Source organism: Azolla caroliniana, unplaced genomic scaffold (genome assembly GCF_043228905.1).
Source record: "Azolla caroliniana isolate FFs.n. ecotype wild unplaced genomic scaffold, voAzoCaro1.0.p SCAF_1, whole genome shotgun sequence".
Lineage (NCBI taxonomy): Eukaryota > Viridiplantae > Streptophyta > Polypodiopsida > Salviniales > Salviniaceae > Azolla > Azolla caroliniana.
Genome location: NW_028230436.1, coordinates 26196183 through 26216864, shown reverse-complemented (window position 1 = coordinate 26216864; position 20682 = coordinate 26196183). Strand labels below are relative to the sequence as shown.

At 39.1% G+C, this 20682-nt stretch overlaps 3 protein-coding genes and 1 non-coding gene across 5 annotated transcripts; 3 read left to right on the top strand and 1 right to left on the bottom strand.

Annotated features, from left to right (window-relative positions):
* Positions 1 to 268: 268 nt before the first annotated feature.
* On the top strand, positions 269 to 340 carry TRNAQ-CUG (transfer RNA glutamine (anticodon CUG)). Its single transcript has one exon. It is a non-coding gene; the product is annotated as a tRNA-Gln (tRNA).
* A 6050-nt stretch (positions 341 to 6390) lies between these two features.
* Positions 6391 to 7841, top strand: LOC147869292 (pentatricopeptide repeat-containing protein At2g01860-like). 2 transcript variants are annotated; one of them, XM_087328121.1, is made up of 2 exons: positions 6391 to 6593; positions 6627 to 7841. In XM_087328121.1, exons 1-2 carry the CDS (start codon positions 6399 to 6401, stop codon positions 7803 to 7805), a joined length of 1374 nt encoding a protein of 457 aa, XP_087184247.1. In that variant the 5' UTR covers positions 6391 to 6398; the 3' UTR covers positions 7806 to 7841. The 2 variants fall into 2 exon arrangements, with proteins under 2 accessions (XP_087184247.1, XP_087184240.1); XM_087328114.1 differs by having other exon boundaries at positions 6391 to 7841.
* Positions 7842 to 8528: 687 nt separating this feature from the next.
* Positions 8529 to 12355, bottom strand: LOC147869291 (pentatricopeptide repeat-containing protein At2g39620-like). The gene has a single exon (XM_087328102.1). The coding sequence runs from the start codon at positions 12312 to 12314 to the stop codon at positions 8577 to 8579; it is 3738 nt and encodes a 1245-aa protein (XP_087184228.1). The 5' UTR covers positions 12315 to 12355; the 3' UTR covers positions 8529 to 8576.
* A 3665-nt stretch (positions 12356 to 16020) lies between these two features.
* LIP1 (lipoic acid synthase 1) lies at positions 16021 to 19903 on the top strand. The gene is made up of 4 exons (XM_087328127.1): positions 16021 to 16634; positions 18567 to 18778; positions 19015 to 19394; positions 19565 to 19903. Exons 1-4 carry the CDS (start codon positions 16084 to 16086, stop codon positions 19685 to 19687), a joined length of 1266 nt encoding a protein of 421 aa, XP_087184253.1. The 5' UTR covers positions 16021 to 16083; the 3' UTR covers positions 19688 to 19903.
* The last annotated feature ends 779 nt before the right edge of the window (positions 19904 to 20682 follow it).

The following is a 20682-nucleotide window of genomic DNA, read 5'->3' as shown; positions in this document are numbered from 1 at the left end:
TTCACTCTTTTCTTGAATCAGACCTCCATGATATTTCCAAACCATCACAATTCTAATCTTAGAGCTATACCATCCTATGGACAAGGACATTGAACTTTGAATCAAATAACTTGAGTTCAAGTCTTGGTTCTTGAATACTCATTATATGTTTGAGCATCAAGGCAACCAAAATGATACACAAGGATGGGAAGTTAGATTATGTGACTTCCCATCCTTGTGTATCATTTTTCTATGTTCATCTTCGTACTCACTTTTTTATTCATCGAATGGTTCCGTGGTCTAGTGGTTAGGACATTGGACTCTGAATCCAATAACCCGAGTTCAAGTCTCGGTGGAACCTGCGTGAGTTTTTGTTGATAGTAATCACTGTATGGTTGAGTATCAATGCAGTAATAAATGAGACTTTGAATCCAATAACCCTACCCCGTAGTGTATCACAAGACCTTGAATCCAATAATTCAAGTTAAAGACTTGGTGAAATTTGCTTGACTCTTTTCTTGAATAGTCATTGTATGGTATTGGTTCCATGGTCTAGTAGTTAGCACATTGGACTTTGAATCTAGTAACAACAATTCAAATCTTGGTGGAACCTTCTTCACTCTATTCTTGAATAGTCACTATCTCTTTGAGTGTCTCATCCTCATGTATCACTTCACTATGCTACTCCCCCAAATCTCAGTGGAACCTTCTTCACGCTTTTCTTGAATCGTCATTATATGTTTGAGTATCCCAATCTTGGTGGAACCTTCTTCACTCTATTCTTGAATAGTCACTATCTCTTTGAGTGTCCCATCCTCATGTATCACTTCACTATGCTACTCCCCCAAATCTTGGTGGAACCTTCTTCACGCTTTTCTTGAATCGTCACTATATGTTTGAGTATCCCATTCTGATGTATCACTTCACTATGTTACTCCCCTAGATACCATATGATGTTGACATCTCTCAATATTATTATGGCTTAATATTTGATATTGAATTGTAGGATACGGATTCAGACCCTCCATGGTATTTCCAGACCATCCTATTTCCAATCTTGGAGCTATACCATCCTATGGACAAGTGGTTAGGACATTGGACTTTGAATCAAATAACGTGAGTTCAACTCTTGGTGGAATTGTTTCTTGAATAGTCATTATATGTTTGAGCATCAATGCAACCAAAATGATACATGAGGATGGGAAGTTAGATTATGTCACTTCCCATCATTGTGTATCATTTCTCTATGTTGATCTTCGTACTCAGTTTTTACTCAACTAATGTTTCCAAGGTCTAGTGGTTAGGACTTTGGACTCTGAATCCAATAACCCGAGTTCAAATCTTAGTGGAACCTGCGTGAGTTTCTGTATAGTAATGACTGTATCATTGAGTATCAATGCAGTGATAAACGAGACTCTGAATCCACTAACCCTGCAGTGTATCACAAGACTTTGAATGCAATTACTCGAGTTGAAGGCTTTGTGAAACCTGATTGACTCTTTTCTTGAATAGTCATTGTATGGTTGAGTATCATTGGAAACAAAATGATGCTTGACTCTTTTCTTGAATAGTCATTGTATGGTTGAGTATCAATGGAAAGAAAGTGATGCTTGACTCTTTTCTTGAATAGGCATTGTATGGTTGAGTGTCAATGGAAAGAAAGTGATACATTGAGGTATGGGATACTTGAAAAAATACATTTTTTTTATTGTTTCCATGGTTTAGTGGTTAGCACATTGGACTTTGAATCTAGTAATCGGAGTTCAAATCTCGATGGAACCTTCTTCACTCTATTCTTGAATAGTCACTATATGTTTAAGCATCCCATCCTCATGTACCACTTCACTATGCTACTCCCCAAATCTCGATGGAACCTTCTTCACTCTTTTTCATCACTATATGTTCTAGTATCCCATCCTAATCTATCACTTCACTATGCTACTCCCCTAGATACTATATGATGTTGACATCTCTCAATTTTAACCGTCTTCACTCTATTCTTGAATAGTTACTATATGTTTGAGCATCCCATCCTCATGTACCACTTCATTGTGCTACTCCCCCAAATCTCAATGGAACCTTCTTCACTCTTTTTCTTGAATCATCACTATATGTTTGAGTATCCCATCCTAATGTATCACTTCACTATGCTACTCCCCTAGATACTATATGATGTTGACATCTCTCAATTTTATTATGGCTTAATATTTGATATCGAAATATAGGATAGGAATTCAGACCCTCAATGGTGTTTCAACACCATCCTAGTTTCCAATATTGAAGCTACACCATCTTGTGGTCAAGTGGTTAGGACATTGGACTTTGAATCCAATAACTTGAGTTTTGAGGTCAAGTCTTTGTGGATCCTTCTTGAATATTCACTATATGTTTGAGTATGGATGCAACCAACTTGATATAGGAGGAGGATGGCAAGTGAGGTAGTGTTTAATCTAACTTGACATCATCAGGTATCCATCCTATGTTAATTTGAGTATTTTAATTGTTCAATAGTCTAGTAACCTGAGTATAAGTGAAGAATCCTTTTAACTCTGTTTGGGCATGACTAGTTACCCAAACTAGGGGCATAAAATGATCAATGGTTCCACGGTCTATTGGTTATCACATTGGATAGTAAATCCAATAACTCGAGTTCAAGTCACAACGGAACCTCCTCTACTCCTTTCTTGAATGGTCACTATATGGTTTAGTATCTACGCAACCAGAGTGATATGAGGATGGGAAGTGAGATATATGTTATTTAATTTAACTTCCAATCCTTGTGTATAACTTGCCTATGGCAATCTGTTTTCTTGAATAGTCATTATATGTTTGATTAGGCCAAGTGCTTTGCTTTATCTTTGCTATTTTGTTTAATGGTTCCATGGCCTAATGGTTAGGTCATTGAACTTTGGATCCAGTAACTGGAGTTCAAGTCTCGGTAGAAGCTTCCAAGCGACATTTGGAGTGATATTGATGTTTGAGGGGTATAATTTGATTTCTTTTTTATGGATTGATGGTCCAATGGTTAGGACATTGAACCCTGGATATATTAACCCAATTTCAAGTCTTACTGGAACCTTCTTGACTCTTATCTTGAATAGTTATTACATATTTGAAAATAAATGCAACCAAAGTGATATACTAGGATGGGATGTGAGATGTTATTCAATGTTTTTGTTGCTTAATTATGTGCGTTTGTCTTTCTCGAAAATATAATTATGTAGCATGTAGTCTTTTTTCTTTACCTTTTTTTAATGGTTCCATAGTCTAGTGGTTAAGATTTTGGACTTTGAATCTCATAACTTGTGTTCATGTTTCCATGGAACCTTCTTTCCTATATTCTTGAATGGTCATTAGATGTTTGAGATGTCGTATTACAACATATGATTTAGGCAAAAAATAAATATGAATTACAAGCAAGCTTAGAGCACATTAATAGAAGAGTATGAGAGAGTGACTGAAACATTGTTGTAGGCACACAAAATTATTTACATAGATAGCCCATACAATATATGTATGTATTCATTAACACATGCACTACAATTTAATATGTGAATCAATGCCGCCAAAGTGATCCATGAGAATGGGAAGTGAGGTTGATGTTAGTAAATCCTATGGTAGTTAAAGCATATCTCAATAATAATTACAATTTACAACCACCACATCAATAAAGAGGATCATAATTCGGTGAACATTTTGCTATGATTCTTAATGTTTTCAATATTTAAGAAGTAAAACACACTTTTGATGCTTTGAGGACGGAGCACTCAATAGGTGTGGAGGATGTTAATGGAAATAATGTTAAACTTCTTTAGATATCATAAACCTATAAGGTTTTAGTATTTTCAATTTGAACATTTGGTCACAAGCCAAATGTATGCAAGAAACATGCCTATAGCCTATATTGTAGTTTGTGGGGAACCACCCACTATTATGTAGGAATGGTCAATGACCAATGGAATTGTAATGTGAAATGGGCCTTTAGGGTTTCAAACTTGCATAAAAGGGAAAGAGCCCTAATGTAAAAAATACCTTTTGGATCCCTGTCTTTGGGGCAACCTTTTTGTCCTCATTCCCTCCCCTTTACATCCAATAAGAGCCACTTTCTTCCATGTAGCTTTTTCACCCAATTAATCGAGATATACATGTTTCTCGCGAAGTAATTATCTATTTAATTGAAATGCCTCTTATGTTTCTTATATAATGATTATCTATTTAATTGAGACTAACATATATCTTAACTAGTGTAATGATTAAGTGTGTCTTAATTTATATTAAGTTATTAAGCCTCTAAGGCTTCGTGGTTGCATGGAGTGGAGAGGTAAGTGCTCTTGTATGTTTATGTGTAATGTGGTCTTTGACATTCGGGAGTGATGTTCCCCAATCCCATTGTTAGCCCACCGAGCAGAAGGCGATTCCCTAGTGCAAGGCTCCAATGTATGAGTCGTGTTAATCCCTTCGGAAAAATGCTATTCACCAAAGTGATACGTGAGGTGCGATTGATGTTATCTCACTTATTGCATGGAATGAATAGAGAAATTTCACAAAAAAAAGGAATTAAATCCTTAACATTTTATTCTTTCATGTTATTAGAAATGAATACTTGGTCCATTTAGGTGGTAACCAAGAAAAGAGTTAAGTTAACTTGATCATCTTGTTGGGTGCTTGATATTATAAAATAATATAAGAATGGGGAGTAGAGCTTTTTTTGGAGGTTTTAGGTGATGCTATGAAGCATGTGATCATTGTGGATAGATTCCTAGAGCACTAAGGATGAAGTAAAAAGATACTAAAATGTCAAATTTACAATAATACATCACGAATGTTGGGCCCAACACAAAGTAAAAATTCTTAAACTCTATCTGCATCTTACTACACCCAAGAGCCTCGGCTCTCATAGAGCCTCAAGACTTCTTTGAACTTGCTCACACAAGTTAGGTGTCGAGGTATCATCATGGCATCATCATTGAAGTATGAAGATATGCAAGGTATTGCAATGAAAACCTAATCATGGAGGATGAATATCGCTTATTGTCTTTCATGCTCAAGATATGAGATAATTCATAAGAAGTATGATGCCTTGTTAGACTTGTATGCTAATTGTATGTTTCATACTCAAATCTCCACCAAGAAGGGTGAGCACATTTTTTTATCTTCACATAGAGAGGTTTTGCCACAAAGTAAGCGTCCCTACTCAAGGAAGTGATGTGACATATTGATTGGATCCCATAGATAAGAATTGGCCCTCTCATGGTTGATAAAAATATATCGATACTCTATTCTAAATGTTGTGCATACACTAGTTGTGTTGCGTTCTTCAATAAGATGGAAATCAAGCAATTGCACTATAGACATGCCACAAATGAAAATCACCAAATTGAAAGTATCTCTGTTTGGTTCTCTTTTGTGAAACTACCTTACGCTAGTGGTAAGTTATAAGGCTACCAACTATAAAGTCCTGGGATCATGGCTTGACTATCACACCTCGTTTTTTTCCCCTAATTTTCTAGGTGCCTGAGTGTAAGGTCTTGGGTTCAAGGCTTTGACTATCACGCCTCTTTTTCCCCTACTTTTCCCAGGTGCCCTAATGGAATGCAAGGCCTAGAAGCATGACCTTTGTCTCTACCACTAACAATCGGCAAACGGTTCGGTTTGAACCGAACCGAACCGTGAAACCACGGTTTAACAGCTTAACAGTTTGGTTCGGTTTTGGTTCGATTTCAACAGTCAAATCCCGTGGTTTAAACGGTTTAACGGTTGTTTATTTTATTTTATTAAAAAAACTTTAAATTTTCTAAAAAAATTTAAAAATTGTCTTTAAACAATCTTCGCATCTTTAGATCTTATTCTCACATTTTAGGAACATCTTAAAAATTGTAAATAATGAAATATTATAAATTTTAAAAAATAAAAAATTAGACCTATGTTGAAAACCGAAACCGAACCACGAAACTACGGTTTTTACTGTTTAATGGTTTTACGGTTTGAAAAATGTTTAACAGTTCGGTTTAACAGTTTCACGGTTCGGTTCGGTTCAAGTTTCAACCTTTGTAAACGGTTCGGTTTGGACTCTCTCAAACCGAACCGAACCGTTGCCGATTGTTATCTACCACTACACAATCTCGCCATTTGAGCTATCCATCTAGGATCTCTACTCTCTCACACACATACACAATCACTCACTCACTCAATCAGCTATCTATGTGCCTCTCTTAGCTGGGGGGTGGAGTACCCAGGAGTTTCCTCGGCTATCTTTACGTGTGTCTCTTAGGCTTCTCCGGTAGTGAGACGAGGTGGAGTGCCATGGGAGTTTCCTACTAACTATGTATAATTATTAATAGCTATACTATGTACATTGTAGACAACCACCCAAGCAAAAGCCCGACCAAAGTGTCAAACCAACCTCCAAGAGAGAAGGAATGGATCATCTCTGTCACTCTGTGACCTCTCATCATCAGGCCCATGTACCTGGCCATGGCCGTGCCCATGTCAAACACCCATCTTGCCTCCCACTCGCTTCCTCTTCAGCTTCTTGCTCTTCCGAGCTTCCTTTCTCATCAATGTCCACTGCCATCTCCATCTCCAACACTTCCCCCATGCCCATGCCCGTGCCCGTGCCCAATACAAGAAGCAAGGAGGAGGAGGAGGAGGAGGAGGAGGAGGAATGGACATCTGAGCACCTCGACATACTCTCTTCCCTTCTCCATCGACCACCCAGACCCTTCTCAACACACCGCCCACCACCTCTGGTAAGGAATCAGAAGAAAGTCCGTTCCATGGATTCTCCCCCCACACGCAAAAGGTACCAGAAAACTATGCACATGTCTATGCCTATGTCCAAGGCTAAGGTCTTTTGTCCTGCCCATTTGGCTGACCATATCCGTGATTCCCGTGATGTTGTGCAAGTCCTCGGGGGATCGCAGCACCTTCTAGAACGTGGATCGTTATCGGGAACGATCCGTGAACTCGGCCGAGCTGGGATGCCTCTTCTAGCACTAGAAACATTTTTGTGGCAACAAGATTACCCCCACCTTTGGCCCGACGAAAGAACCCTCTTATCCACCATTCAAGTCCTCGCCGAAGCTGCGATGGAAGATAGAGCAAGAAACCTCCTGATGATGATGGATACAACCATGACTATGGACCCGACTTCTTCAAATCCTATGCGTGATCGTTTCGGGGCTCTCATCCGTGGCCTCGCCTTTGCACGCCGCCTCCACGAAGCATTGCTAGTGAAAGAAGAGGCTAAAAACTATGGTTTCACACTCGGTCAATCCTCTTACGCCGAGCTTATCCTTCTTGCCAGCCGACTCAACCAAGGAAACGTGGTTAAAAGTCTTCTCAAAGAAATGGGTGGTTTCCCTGAACTGAAGCTCGGACTTGAACACGTGACGGCTGTGATGGCGGCGTGTCGCAAGGCAAGAATGTATGAAGTTGTGCCTAACCTTTTCACATGGTGGAAATCGGCTGGTTTTCTCCCCAATGTGATCATGTTTGAACTAGTAGTGACTTCTCTATTGAGCATGGGTAAACCTAGAGACGCATTGGCAATCTATTGGGAAATGGAAGAAATGGGTTGTTGTCTTGATCTTCGTGTATATAAAGCATTCCTCTCAGTGTGTGTCGAGTTGAGTGATTCTACTAAAGCTTTGAGACTCTTCTCAAGGATGAAAGATGCACAAATCTCACCGGATCGAGATGTCTATGAGAACTTGATTAGAGTATGTTGTAAAGATGGGAGATTTGGTAAGGCCCAAGAGTTTTTGGATGCAATGAAGAGAGCTGACCTGCCCGTGATGCATTGCAATTTAGAAGATTATATCTAGAGTTGAAAAACTATGAATATACATTTGTTTTGGTTTTTGTTTCCAAGGTCTTGCAAAGTAATCTTGATCTTTCTATAAAGTGTATATTTATTCTATATGCAAGGTTGAAGAGCAATTGTATTACCTTGTGCAATGGAGTCTCTCTCTATATATATAATTAGATATGCTAGTACCTTCCAAGCCATTATTATAACTATTGGACAGAGTTGGTGGCTTTTTGCATTTGTTGAATATTCACAGTTTTTTTGTCTGCAATGAATAGACATACATTACATGTGACGTTTACAATGGAGCTTATTCACAATGGCTTATAATAGTGCTTCAGAATGTTTATCTATTATTATAAGAGAATTCTTCCTTGCCATGGTTGAGTTTTTTGTTGAGTTGTGGGTTATAGTGACATGGTATCAAACAATATGATTCTGTTTAGAATGACTTTGTGTGGGAAGAATTGAACCCACCTTCATCAGTTTGTGAACATGCCCATTGATATAATAATGCCATGAAACACAATCTTTAGATAAATCCAACCAATTTTTCAACCTTGCGTTTTGAGCCTTCCAAGAGATTTCATAAAGTAACTTTGACCTATATCCATAGTTATACATTATTTGAACCTTTATATGAAGCCTATACTCTAGAAACGATCAAAAACATAATGAAATGGCATGGAGACAATGAGGCAAAAATGCCCTAAACTGAAGAGGATAAAATGAATGAATGAACAAAGAATAGATTTCTGTCCTGATTCTCATATTATACAAACTCATTTTAATTTGGATCTCTGGTGGGGAAGAGAGTGGGCTGTTTTGATTCGGCACAGATTTGAGACATCAACACATAAGCTACTGAATCCTTTCCGTTCGAGCACATTGCATGTTCGAAAACTTGCTTTCCAACCTCCACATTTCCTAGATTCCTACATGCACCCATCATCGAGTGCCATATCTCGGCATTGCCACAAAAAGATAGTTTACCAATCATATCAAACGCTCCATCTAACTGACCTGAACGACCATGTACGTCAACCATGCAATTATGATGCTCATGCATTGGACTTATACCATAGTCTCTACTCATAGCTTCAAAATACGTCCAACTCTTGCTTAAAAGGCCTGTTCGGCTACATGTGCTAAGAACAACAATAAATGTGACCGGATCTGGCTTTATATGTTGCCCTAGCATGTCATGAAACAAACTAAAAACATTTTCACTATCCCCCAGATGTGCATAGCCTCTCATGAGTGCTGTCCAAGAAACCACATCTCGAGCTGGGAGTTTCACAAACACTTGTCTTGCTTTATCAGGAGCACTACATTTGGCATACATATCGACCAAAGTGTTGCCGACAAGGTCTCTATCTAGCCAGCCTTGCCTTTCAATTTCATCGTGTATTTCAAGACCTTTGTCAATAGCTCCAATGCTACCACATGCTTGCAAGCATGAGACAAATGTGGCAGCATCAGGAGAAACACCCCTTAGTTGCATTTGATGAAAACAGTTCAATGCTTCCTCACCATCACCATGTTGGGCATAGCCAGTGATTAAAGCATTCCATGAAACAGTGTTCTGGACAGGAAGCTTATCAAAAACTTGCCTTGCCCTAGCCAGTAATCCACATTTTGCATACATATCAACTAATGTGCTCCCTAGAAAGAGATTTTTCTCGAGGAACCCTTCTTTTTCAATCTCAGCATAAATTTCACCATGTATTACTCGAGCCTTATCAGTTGTGCCTTCCCTGGCACAAGCTTTTAGGCTGCATACAAAAGTGACAACATCAGGGGAAGCACCTTTGAGTCGCATTTGTTTGAAGAGTTTGAATGCCTCACCTCCTTGCCCATATTCAGCATACTTTGCAATCAATGATGTCCATGAGATTACATCACGAACTGGAAGTTTGTAAAATACTTTTTTGGCTGTATCAAGCAACCTACAATTTGCATACATGTCAACTAAAGTATTTCCAACGATAATATCTTCTTCAAGTAATCCCCTCGCTTCAATCTCACTATGGATTTCATAACCCTTCTCTATGGCCTGTAAAATGGAACAAGCTTTCAAGCTGCTAACAAAAGCAGTAGCATTGGGAGAAATACCCTCAAGTTGCATCCATTTGAAGCAGTCAAGTGCTTCCATGCCATATCCATGCTCCACATATCCTGTTATCAGTGTTGTCCACGATATTATATCTCGCGTGGGAAGCCGATCAAATACATCTTGTGCTAGAACAATCGAACCACATTTTCCATACATATCGATTAAGGCATTGCCAACAATAGCGTTTCCCACTGAAAAACCATGTAGTTCAATCTTACCATGTATTTCCTTAGCCTTTTCAGCATTTCCTATATTTGCACAAGCTTTCAAGGCATAAATACAGGTGACAACATCAGCGGCAATGCCGAGTAGTTGCATTTCACTAAGACATATTAGGGCCTCCTCACCATGCCCGGCTTCAGAATATCCCGCAATCAATGCATTCCATACTATCATGTCCTTCAATTCAAGTCTATCAAATAGTTTCTGCGCTACAAGAAGCAAGTCACACTTGATATACAGATCAATCAAAGCTCTATTGGCATCCAGATCTATCTCCAGCAACCCTCTTTTTTCGATTTCTGCATGTATTTTCATGCCCTTCTTTAAGAAACCAACATTGCTACAACATCTCAAGCTACAAACTAGAGTGATGGAATCTGGGTACAAACCCTCAATTTGCATTTGCTCAAAACTCTTGAGAGCTTCCATATCATACCCATGTTCGGCATATCCTGCAATAAGCACATTCCATGATACAATATCTTGAACTGGAAGTTTGTCAAAAACTTGCTGTGCAACAAGAAGCATGCCACATTTTGCATACATATCTACAAGGGCATTCACAATACTAAGTCCTTCTAGCCAACCATGCTTCTCTATCTCACCGTGTATCTCTTTGCCTTTGCAGATAGCCTGTAGCATACCACAGGCTTTCAAGCAGCACATGTACGTGATAGCATCGGGATGGATACCCTCTAATTGCATCAGTTCAAGTCCATTCAGTACTTTTTCTCCTTGTCCGTCATCAGTATATCCTGAAACTAATGCATTCCAAGTTATTGTATTTCGAACCAGGATCTTGTCAAATACTCCTTGTGCTTTTTCAATCAACCCACATTTACTATACAAATCAATAAGGGTACTGCCAACAAAAAGGTTCCTTTCTAGCAATCCCTTTCTTTCAATCTGATAATGTATTTCTTGGCCCTCCTCTATTGCACCTATACTGACGCATGCTTTTAGGGCACAAACAAAGGTAACAGGATCGGGTGAAGTACCTTCAAGCTGCATTTTTCCGAAACACTTGAGTGCTTCTTCACCATGCCCATATTCAACATACCCCGCTATTAAGGTTGTCCAGGACACCACATCTCGAACCAGAAGCTTATCAAAGACATGCCTTGCCGAGGCAAGAAACCCACATTTGGCATACATATCAATGATCGTATTTGCAACCATTAGCTCTTTTCCCATTGAGATTCCTCTTCTTTCAACCCCAGCATGAATTTCTCGGCCTTTAACTATGTCTCCTATGCTACCACATGCTTTCAAGACACAAACGAAGGTGATCATACTTGGAGAGATGCCTTCAAGTTCTGTCTTTTCAAAGCATTTCAAAGCTTCCTCACCATACCCATACTCCACATAGCCACCAATCAATGCCGTCCAAGAGACAACATTCCGAATCGGAAGCATACATAGCACTTCTTCTGCTTTCCCAAGCAACCCACATTTTGCATACATATTGACTAATGAGCTACCAACAAATATGTTATTCTCAATCATTCCATTTCCACGAACATCTGAATGTATCTTCAAGCCTCTTTCGAGATCCTTTGCTTTTCCACAAGCATTGAGCAATGAAACGATGGTGGTAGCATCAGCATAGGAACAATGTTCATTTTGCATTGTCTGGTACAGTGTGAAAGCTTCAATTAGCATACCATGCTTGGCAAAACCTGTGATGAGCGAGTTCCAAGACCATTCCTTCGGATGTGAAAATGCATTGAAAACTTGTCGAGCTTCAGACAAGAGGCCAATTTCGGCAAAAGTAGATATAAGGCATTTCTCAAGGGATGGATGGGAATCAAACCCGGATTCATGAATAAATGAAAACAAACGAAGACCATCTGATCGGTCTTTCTTCCTCCTACATACGTCCAACATGTGTATAAGCTCATCGACCCGAACCTCGGAGAATTGCTTCGCTTCCAAAGAATCCGAATTTGATCTACGGGAGCATAATTCTTGCCCGTCTCCTTTTCCTGCAAGTTTTTCTTCTCCGTCTTTTCCATTTCCAATTGCTTGTCCTCTAGTTTTCCTGAAACCTTCATGTTGCCGAGCCCGTGGACTATGTAGACCTGAGGAAGTATAGATATTCCACGCCCTAAGACCTGGGAGAGGGAGAGGGAGAGATCTGAGTCGGTTCTTCCACAGACGCTGAGGTGTGGATCGCGATCTCTGCATTCGAATCAAAATATGGTGGGATATGGCGTTGGGGGGGATTCACATGGGAAGCTCTAATTGATTGATTGATTGATGAGAGAGAAGGAGAAGGGAGGTCATGGGTTCAACCCCTACATTCCGCAGTGGCATCTAGTGAATTAAGAGATATGTATGAAGTATATATGAGGTGAGAAATTTGGGGTTTGAACCCAAGATGTAGCGCTCGTAGTATAACAACTTACCATTAGGGTTAAATTAATTACAATCTAAAGAAAAAGGAACTTTTATGGGAATGCCCCCCCGAATTGATGCTTCTGCTAAACTTAGTGGAGACCATTGTACCTCGCTTCATAACGTTCGGACACAAGATGTGGTCATCTTTCGTTCCGAACCCATGAATATTTGAGACCTAAACCCTCGATGTAGGGATATATACAAAAAAAACATTGGCTTACTTATATTTATGGTACAATCCACCCTTAATATGAGATATATATATATATATATATATATTATTGTCTTTGGATCTCAAATATGACCTATGACACCAAAAACATAACGTTTTCACGTAATACATGTGAAAGCAAGTGGTGACTCTCAATTTTCAAGGATACCTTACTAATGAATGTCACAATCGAGAATGCAAATTGTGATTGTGAGAGCAATGTGTGTGCAAGGATTGGGTTTGAGAGATAGATAGATAGATAGATTCTATTATCAACTTTGGAGGTCAAATATGACTTATGAGACCAAAAATATTACATTTCACTTAATATATGTGAAAGTAAGAAACAAATCTTGATGTTCAAGAACATTATCAATGAATGTTGTAATTGAGAGTGCACATTGTGGTTGTGAGAGAATTTTGTGCAAGGATTGGGTTTGGTCAAAGATATGTGGAAAGCATGGTCGAATATGATCAAAGGTAGACATTGTTTCAAAGTGTAATACTCAGACTCTTGAACTTCGTTTAGCGCAAAGTGTGCATAGTCAACCACTCTCATCAATTGTGCCCCAACACCCTATCTCACATTGTAATGCATGTGAGTTCAGTGGCATGGAAGCATGGTTTGAATGGAAGACAACAGGATGAGCTCTGACATGTATCAATGTGTACGAGTTCCCCATTATGCGAAGAATATATCGTTTTGTAGTTAGGTGCAACATGTATAGTATAATGTGTGAAGCATGAGCCTCCATATGTGTCCCATGTCATGATACATTGGCGTTGCAAAAAGGCCTGATTCACAAGGGAATCTAACAATGCATCGTGAAGCAAGTGTATTGCATCCCATCTACCAAACCAGTTTTCCATATATTGCATCCAACCGGAACACAACATTTTGTTTTGATGCGTTTTTTGGATCATTTTGCTTGTTTCCCATGTGATTCTAGAAAGCTGATGTGAGGGATTTTTTTGAAGCTTAAGCATGTATTCAACGACCCCTTTCTATGGCCATGATCTCAATGGGAAGGAGGAGGGTGTATGGCATTTGTTTCTTAACTTGTAGAAACTTTATAAGAAAAATGTTTTTGGTGATTTTTAAACTCTTTCCAAGTATATTTAGGGGTGGTACCACCCCATAGAGAAGCTTTGGTGTCACCAAAGTGTCGAAAAGGAATTTCTTGAGGACCCAACACTTAATATCTCCGTGATTGCATGTGTTCTCAAATGCAAAGAACATGATAATGGGACGTTGCTGAGTTTAGACACAATATGATAGGGTTGTCTACAAAGAACCCAAATGTATATAAGGCAATGAAAGTAGGAGTGGCCATAGAGACAAAGACAGAGACAAAGCATAATAATGGGATGTTGCTCAATTTACAAAGAACAACAAATGTATATATTTCAATGAAATCCGGATTATCCATGTTGGAAATCCACTAATTCCGAAGGGAATTATAGAAATTGATGATAGATGCTCACAAACAAGAGATGATGATAGCTAACAATGCAATCAAGTAAATTATGTTTAATACTTAGTCAAAATCCAGAGATTGGAACACAGGGTTGTGTGCCTACTCATTTCAATTGTACCTTCATCTGCCAAAGGGTCGTGGGAGGTTTTGGGCACACCAATCATCAAGCAAAGAAGATATTATACCTCTAGTCAAATATCTGAATGACATCCGACGAACATTCATACTGGAAAACTTTCTTCTTCTTCTTTTGGTAAAAGCACAAAATGATATTAATTGTATGTAAATCCACTTGTTACAATACTTCTTATTCTCTTTTACCTATCTATCATATGTAGGGAGAGGGATGTTTTGTAATGCCACTAAAAAACCTGAATATGCATTTGAGGAACTGATCCCCACATGCTCTAACATCCAGAAATACCACATAAGAATACCTTTCAACTTCTTCATATAGGCTTTCCCCCCATGTCTACTATCAAACATGAAAGCATTACACATATTCTATAGTTTTGAAGTCCCTAATATTGTAAAAATTTGAACAATATCTCCATCTCGTCATTTGGACCACTTTAAACATACTAAGAAAAATACCATTGTTGAGGCCTCAAATAACAACAGGTTTAACACTTGCCAAACGTCTTATAAGTACTTCCAAATCATACACGCTAACCTATGTGTATTGTCGTCTAACGGAATGGTGCAAAAGAAACACGTACACAACCCTAGTCCTTGTCTCTTTAAGGCTGGACCTAATGGGAGGCCACCAATGACGACTCTCCATATGAATACCTTTGCACGAAATGGCAAGTGGGAATGCCAATCATGTTGTAATATTTGCCACCACCTTGCATTCGACTTACATATATCCGCGATTTTTCTGCCTTTGGAGATAGCCAAGATAATGATGCCATTACATGATGATACAATATATTTGTAGTGACTTGTAACAAGCATGTACCATCATGTAATTGCCAATCTGCCCAAGGTGCAACATTTGTTTTCAATGTCAAAGATCCATGCTACAATGGTATAGCTTGTAATTTCTCCCAAATAAATCCATAATGTGGGAGAATACATAACTATCGCTTGACATCTTCAAATTCCGACAAACCTTTGAGATTCATTATCAACCACATTTCAAAATGTACAACCTCCAATATAAATAAACGATTGAATTGAGATCTCAACTTCTCTTTTTCCATGCAAATTCAACACTCGAGAAGAAACGAGCTATTCATTTTGTAACTAATTATGAAATTCTCGATCACTTGATGGTGCCCACTCAAGGAACGATACCGCATCTTGCCAATGACCTTAGCAACTGTTGTCCGCATACAAAAATGTCGAATCTTTAGAGGAATAAAATACATCCACTAAGTAATGACGACCATGATGCTCGAATATTTTTGTTTTTTCCCCATGCACCAATCCGTCATGCATCTAGAAAATATGGCATCATAGATATATATCCATGGGTGATCTTGTGGACACATAATCTCGTAATGAGGCAGTGGATGCATTTCCCGATCTGATATTGCGGCACCACCTGGCAGTTTGGGAGCGGCCAAATGGTCCCATGAAATCGACGTAACTCCCGTGTCATGGTTTCTCCCGTCCAAGTTCCACCACAAAACATGAAGCGAAAGAAGAATCGAAGCGAAGAAGAGGTTCCGAACAATAATTGTAATGCCTTCTTCTTACTTACAAAGTTACAAGTTTTTCCCAAGGAACTAATGAATGGTAAAAAAATATATGTACATAGTAACATTCTCTCTGTCTCGTCTCTCTCTAAAAGAAACAAAATCCTTCTGTGTGGAGGAGGTGGAGGAGAAAGAAAGGAAGGAAGGAAGGAAGGAAGGAAGGCATGGCCATGGCCAGGCCATTCCCTCGCGCTCTGCTTCGCTTCATCTCTCTGCAATCCTCTCCACCGCACACGCCCCACCATCAATCCATCCAAGCAACATCCATACCATGCCTCTCCTCCCACCCCCTTCAGCCCCACCATTTCTGCACGGAGGCAATCGTAGAAGACAACCACAACAAGAAGAAGAGCCCCTCTTCATCTTTGTTGTTGTCGTCCCTGCGCCAGAGATTGGCGAAGGAAGAGCCGAATCTGAACGATTTCCTGAGTTCTAAGAAGGCTCTCGCCCTCGACGAAGACGAAGAAGAAGATGTATACTCTGTGGAAGTGGGCTCGAAGAAGAATCCAATCCCGAAGCCTCATTGGATGAAGAGGGTGGTTCCAGGTGGAGAGAAATATACGGCGATCAAGGCGAAGCTGAGGGATCTCAACCTTCATACGGTTTGTGAGGAAGCAAAATGCCCGAATATTGGTGAGTGTTGGACTGGGGGAGACACTGGCACCGCGACTGCCACCATCATGATCCTGGGCGACACTTGTACTCGCGGATGTCGGTAAGAACCTATTTTGAAAATGCCGATTGAACTCTTAAGTGCTTCGAATGTGTTGATTGTAATTTCAATTATGCTCATTGTGTGATTAGAATTTCGGGTAGGTATCTTTTAAATGCATTAATTTTCACTTAGTTTGTATTGATTCATGTGATGTATATAGATCTTTTTAATGCATCCATTTTGAGCTTGGGTTGATTTCTGTGAGGGTTGAGAAGGCATACATTTATCAGCAAGTCCATTGTCACATGAGTTGATTTGTGTGATGAGCGATAACTTATTCATCTTTTCAGTGCATATGTTCTCAGCTTGGATTGATTTTTGTGATAGTCGATAAGATATGGCATTTGAAATGCAAGCATTATGAGCTTTGGTTCATTCGACAATAAGTTATGCATCTTTTCAATGCCTTCATTCTTAGCATGGGTTGATGATGCAAACTACTAGAGGCCAAAATGGCCCATGGGACAAATCACGATTATAAATATGTGTGAATTCATGTTATTCATATCAAAACAAAAATAAAAACTCTAGGTTTCCTGAGGCCCCAAGACATAATCTTAATGCATGTGGTGTAATGATTTTGGAGATGATTTACAAACATGAAATGCTTAACTAATATGTAAGGATTAAGTAGTGGTGACTGGCGATCATATCTGAGGTTGGTTGGTGTGGTGGAATGATGCAATATGTGCATCTGGGTATCTTCGTGCGGATCAAACATGGCAAGCAATGATCTCCATGATCTGGTGATGGTATGGTCCATGTGCCTTACATCCTGGTACTCTTGATGTCCTTTGTATCAGCATTCCATTGCTCACTTTATGGTGACTGCTTGGCACATTTTCAGTGGAGGTCTGGAGCGATGCAAGAAATAACTGATGTGCAATTACCATTGCATCCAGCATGCTAATATAAGGGCTGATTCCCCATTGTTTTGAAGCTTGGGAGAGAGAAGGGGGGGGGGGGATTGCATTCTCTCATTTACCAGGATCATACAACACAATCACCGTTGTACAAAAAGGTCATCTAATGCATTCTATAATAGAATTATATCAGTCTCATCCAACTCTAGCTTAGAGAGAGACTTGACAAATGTAACTCAGGTTGTAAGGATTCAAAGAATGCTAAAGATTGTCAGGCAGAGACCATATGGCGGTGAGTTCAACCTGTGCATACAATCCCTACATTCCGCAGTGTTATCTAGTAAGTAGTTTTGGTAGTGAGTTTTGTATCCCAGTGCATGGGTTAGTAAAAACATGGCTTACCACTAGGGTATAACCCAATATGAAAAAAACGAGAGGTCAAGAGATTTTAATGTCTTTGTGGTGGCCAGAAACATAAACATAAGCCAAGAGACCCAAAAGACCTTTACAAGAGAGTCCCCTTTGCTGGTGCAAAGGGTGTAGCAAAGTGTAGCTTGTGCATATGTCTTAAGGTCGCCAATTTATAGATAGAGAGCTTGTATCTGTGTATAGAGGTGGGAAACATGTATCCAACTTGAAGTTGAGCAAGGTGAGTGCATTGGGTAATTGATGGTGGGAAGCGTTGTTTGATGACCTGGAATTCATTAGAATGTATGCATGTGTTTGAGATGCCCCACATCTTCAATCTTCTTGTTATTCAGTGGTGCACAACGTTCAAGACATCAAGTTCCCAAGTGTGCTGATTGCATCCTTGTGCAATATCTTATGTATTGTCAGTGATCATGTGATTAGTGCTGCATAACAGCACAACAACATTTAGTAGATAGATACATTATAAACATCCCCACAGATTGTAAATGAGCTATGGGATGGGGCCAAGGCCATCATGAGGATTGAATGGGTTCCCTCAATTTCATGACTTTGATGCTACTGTGTAAACCACCAAACCAACATCAAGAGCGATAGGGAGAGATTAAAGAAAGAGAAAGAAATGAGAGAGATGGCACAGGTTTTGTGCTGTAAAGACATCACGGGCACCGCCTCCACCCGATCCTGAGGAACCATCCAAAGTGGCTGAAGCAATTGCAGCATGGGGCTTGGATTATATTGTCATCACAAGTGTAGACCGAGACGACATCCCAGATCAGGGCAGCAACCATTTCGCAGAGACAGTAAAACGGATTAAGGAAAAGAAACCGGAAATGCTAGTGGAAGCTCTTGGTAAGTAACCTCTTTGTTGCTATATATACATGTGATACAGGAGCTTGTCTCTGATAATAAGTAACCTTTTCCTTGTTTATATCAAGGTGCTTATTATATGTAAGTAATTCCTTCATTGCTATATAGTAGGTGGTTGTTTCTTACAAAAGTAACATCCTCGTATCTATATATCAAGTCTTCATACTGTTTGTTTTTTGCCTCATATATTTTTTGCTGCCTCCAAATTTTTTCATTAGTTCCCGACTTTAGAGGAGACAAGGAATGTGTAGAGCGTGTTGCCACCTCTGGACTGGATGTCTTTGCTCACAACATAGAGACTGTTGAAGAACTTCAACGTTCAGTTAGAGACTATCGGGCAAATTTCAAGCAATCGATCGATGTTTTGAGGATGGCCAAGGCTATGGCAGCTCCCGGCACATTAACAAAGACATCCATCATGCTTGGCTGTGGCGAGACGCCTGCACAAATTATTAGAACTATGGAACTTGTGAGGGATGCAGGTGTTGACGTAATGACTTTCGGGCAATACATGCGCCCTACGAAGAAGCATATGCCTGTCTCAGAATATGTCACACCAGAAGCCTTTGAGGAATACCGAAAGCTTGGAATGGATATGGTATTGTTCTTTGGATTTGGATTGCTCAATTTTTTGTTTTGCTGAAATGTATGAACATACACATAATTGAGGGTGTGAATTAATAGGCTAACCCCCGACCATAATGTTTTCTTACATATATACTGAAAAAAACATAATATTCTATCTTCTCTACTTGTTTGGATTTGTAGGGGTTTAGATATGTGGCGTCGGGTCCTATGGTCAGGTCCTCTTACAAGGCTGGAGAGTTCTATATCAAATCTATGATCGAGAATGACCGGAAAAAAAAGAATCTTAGTGTTCCAAATGCATAATGGAAGTGTTCAGATTCTAATCATACAACATTTTCTTTATAAACATCTTCACTATAAATGTAAAGGTACATTGTATCATTATCTTCAACACAAAGTATCTCTTTTGATTCAATAAGACTTGCATGTAATCGCAAAAATTTATGATGCGAGGTTAACCCCCCCAGAAAAGATTGTAGCCAATTGCTTTACATTTTAATCTCAAGATTTTTGTTGTTAAAAACTTCTCAATGGCTTCAGTTGTCCACAATCATAGATACTTCAATCTTGATTGTTTTCAATGATATAACTTTGTCAATGTCTTTTTTAGTTTGTCTTCCCAAAACCTATGAAATTCTTGATCTAATTGTGGTAAGTTATTTCGTCTTGTTCTTCGTAGTTTTGAAGATAAGGATCCATTCCTCAAAGTCTACATTTTCCACTATGAGTGATGATAGTGAACATCATAGCACATACTTGAAAATCAATTATGTCTCTTTGTATGTTATCTCCATTTTGTATGCGAGATGGTCATTATCATGTTTTTTTCATAGTTCTCTACTACTTGTACAAAGTCATTATGGCAAGATTCGTTGACGTTTTTTACCCTTGTAATAATTCGATGGTATCATAGGTTTCATTAGTTTGTAATTGTTTTATTCAAGTGTTGATTGTTTGATGGGTGGGAATAGACAAAAACACTGTTACTATATAACAATAAGTTTTCAGGTTGGGAATGTCTAATTTTATCTACTTGTAGTACAAAAATGTGGGGGTGGGACCCAAAAAACTCGCTAAATAATCTACCTCCTTGCTAATGGTGGTTTGATGTTGACAACACACGTAGAAAATTGGGAAGAAATTAAACCATGTGAGGGATTTAAAAGAAAGATGAACGAACTATACAAAGAGATTAGGTTTATCATTGTCCCATCAAACTCTCATTTATGCATGGCTCTTTTGTTGAGGTTATAAGCTCAACCACACACTTTATGTCTTTTAAGTTTTAACCCACACTC

Coding starts and splice junctions, on each gene's coding strand:
- LOC147869292 (XM_087328114.1), top strand. CDS start 6,399: ATGGATCATCTCTGTCACTCTGTGACCTCTCATCATCAGGCCCATGTA.
- LOC147869291 (XM_087328102.1), bottom strand. CDS start 12,314: ATGCAGAGATCGCGATCCACACCTCAGCGTCTGTGGAAGAACCGACTC.
- LIP1 (XM_087328127.1), top strand. CDS start 16,084: ATGGCCATGGCCAGGCCATTCCCTCGCGCTCTGCTTCGCTTCATCTCT. Junction 16,635..18,566: donor ACTTGTACTCGCGGATGTCG/GTAAGAACCTAT, acceptor GAGATGGCACAG/GTTTTGTGCTGTAAAGACAT. Junction 19,395..19,564: donor GAAAGCTTGGAATGGATATG/GTATTGTTCTTT, acceptor TTGGATTTGTAG/GGGTTTAGATATGTGGCGTC.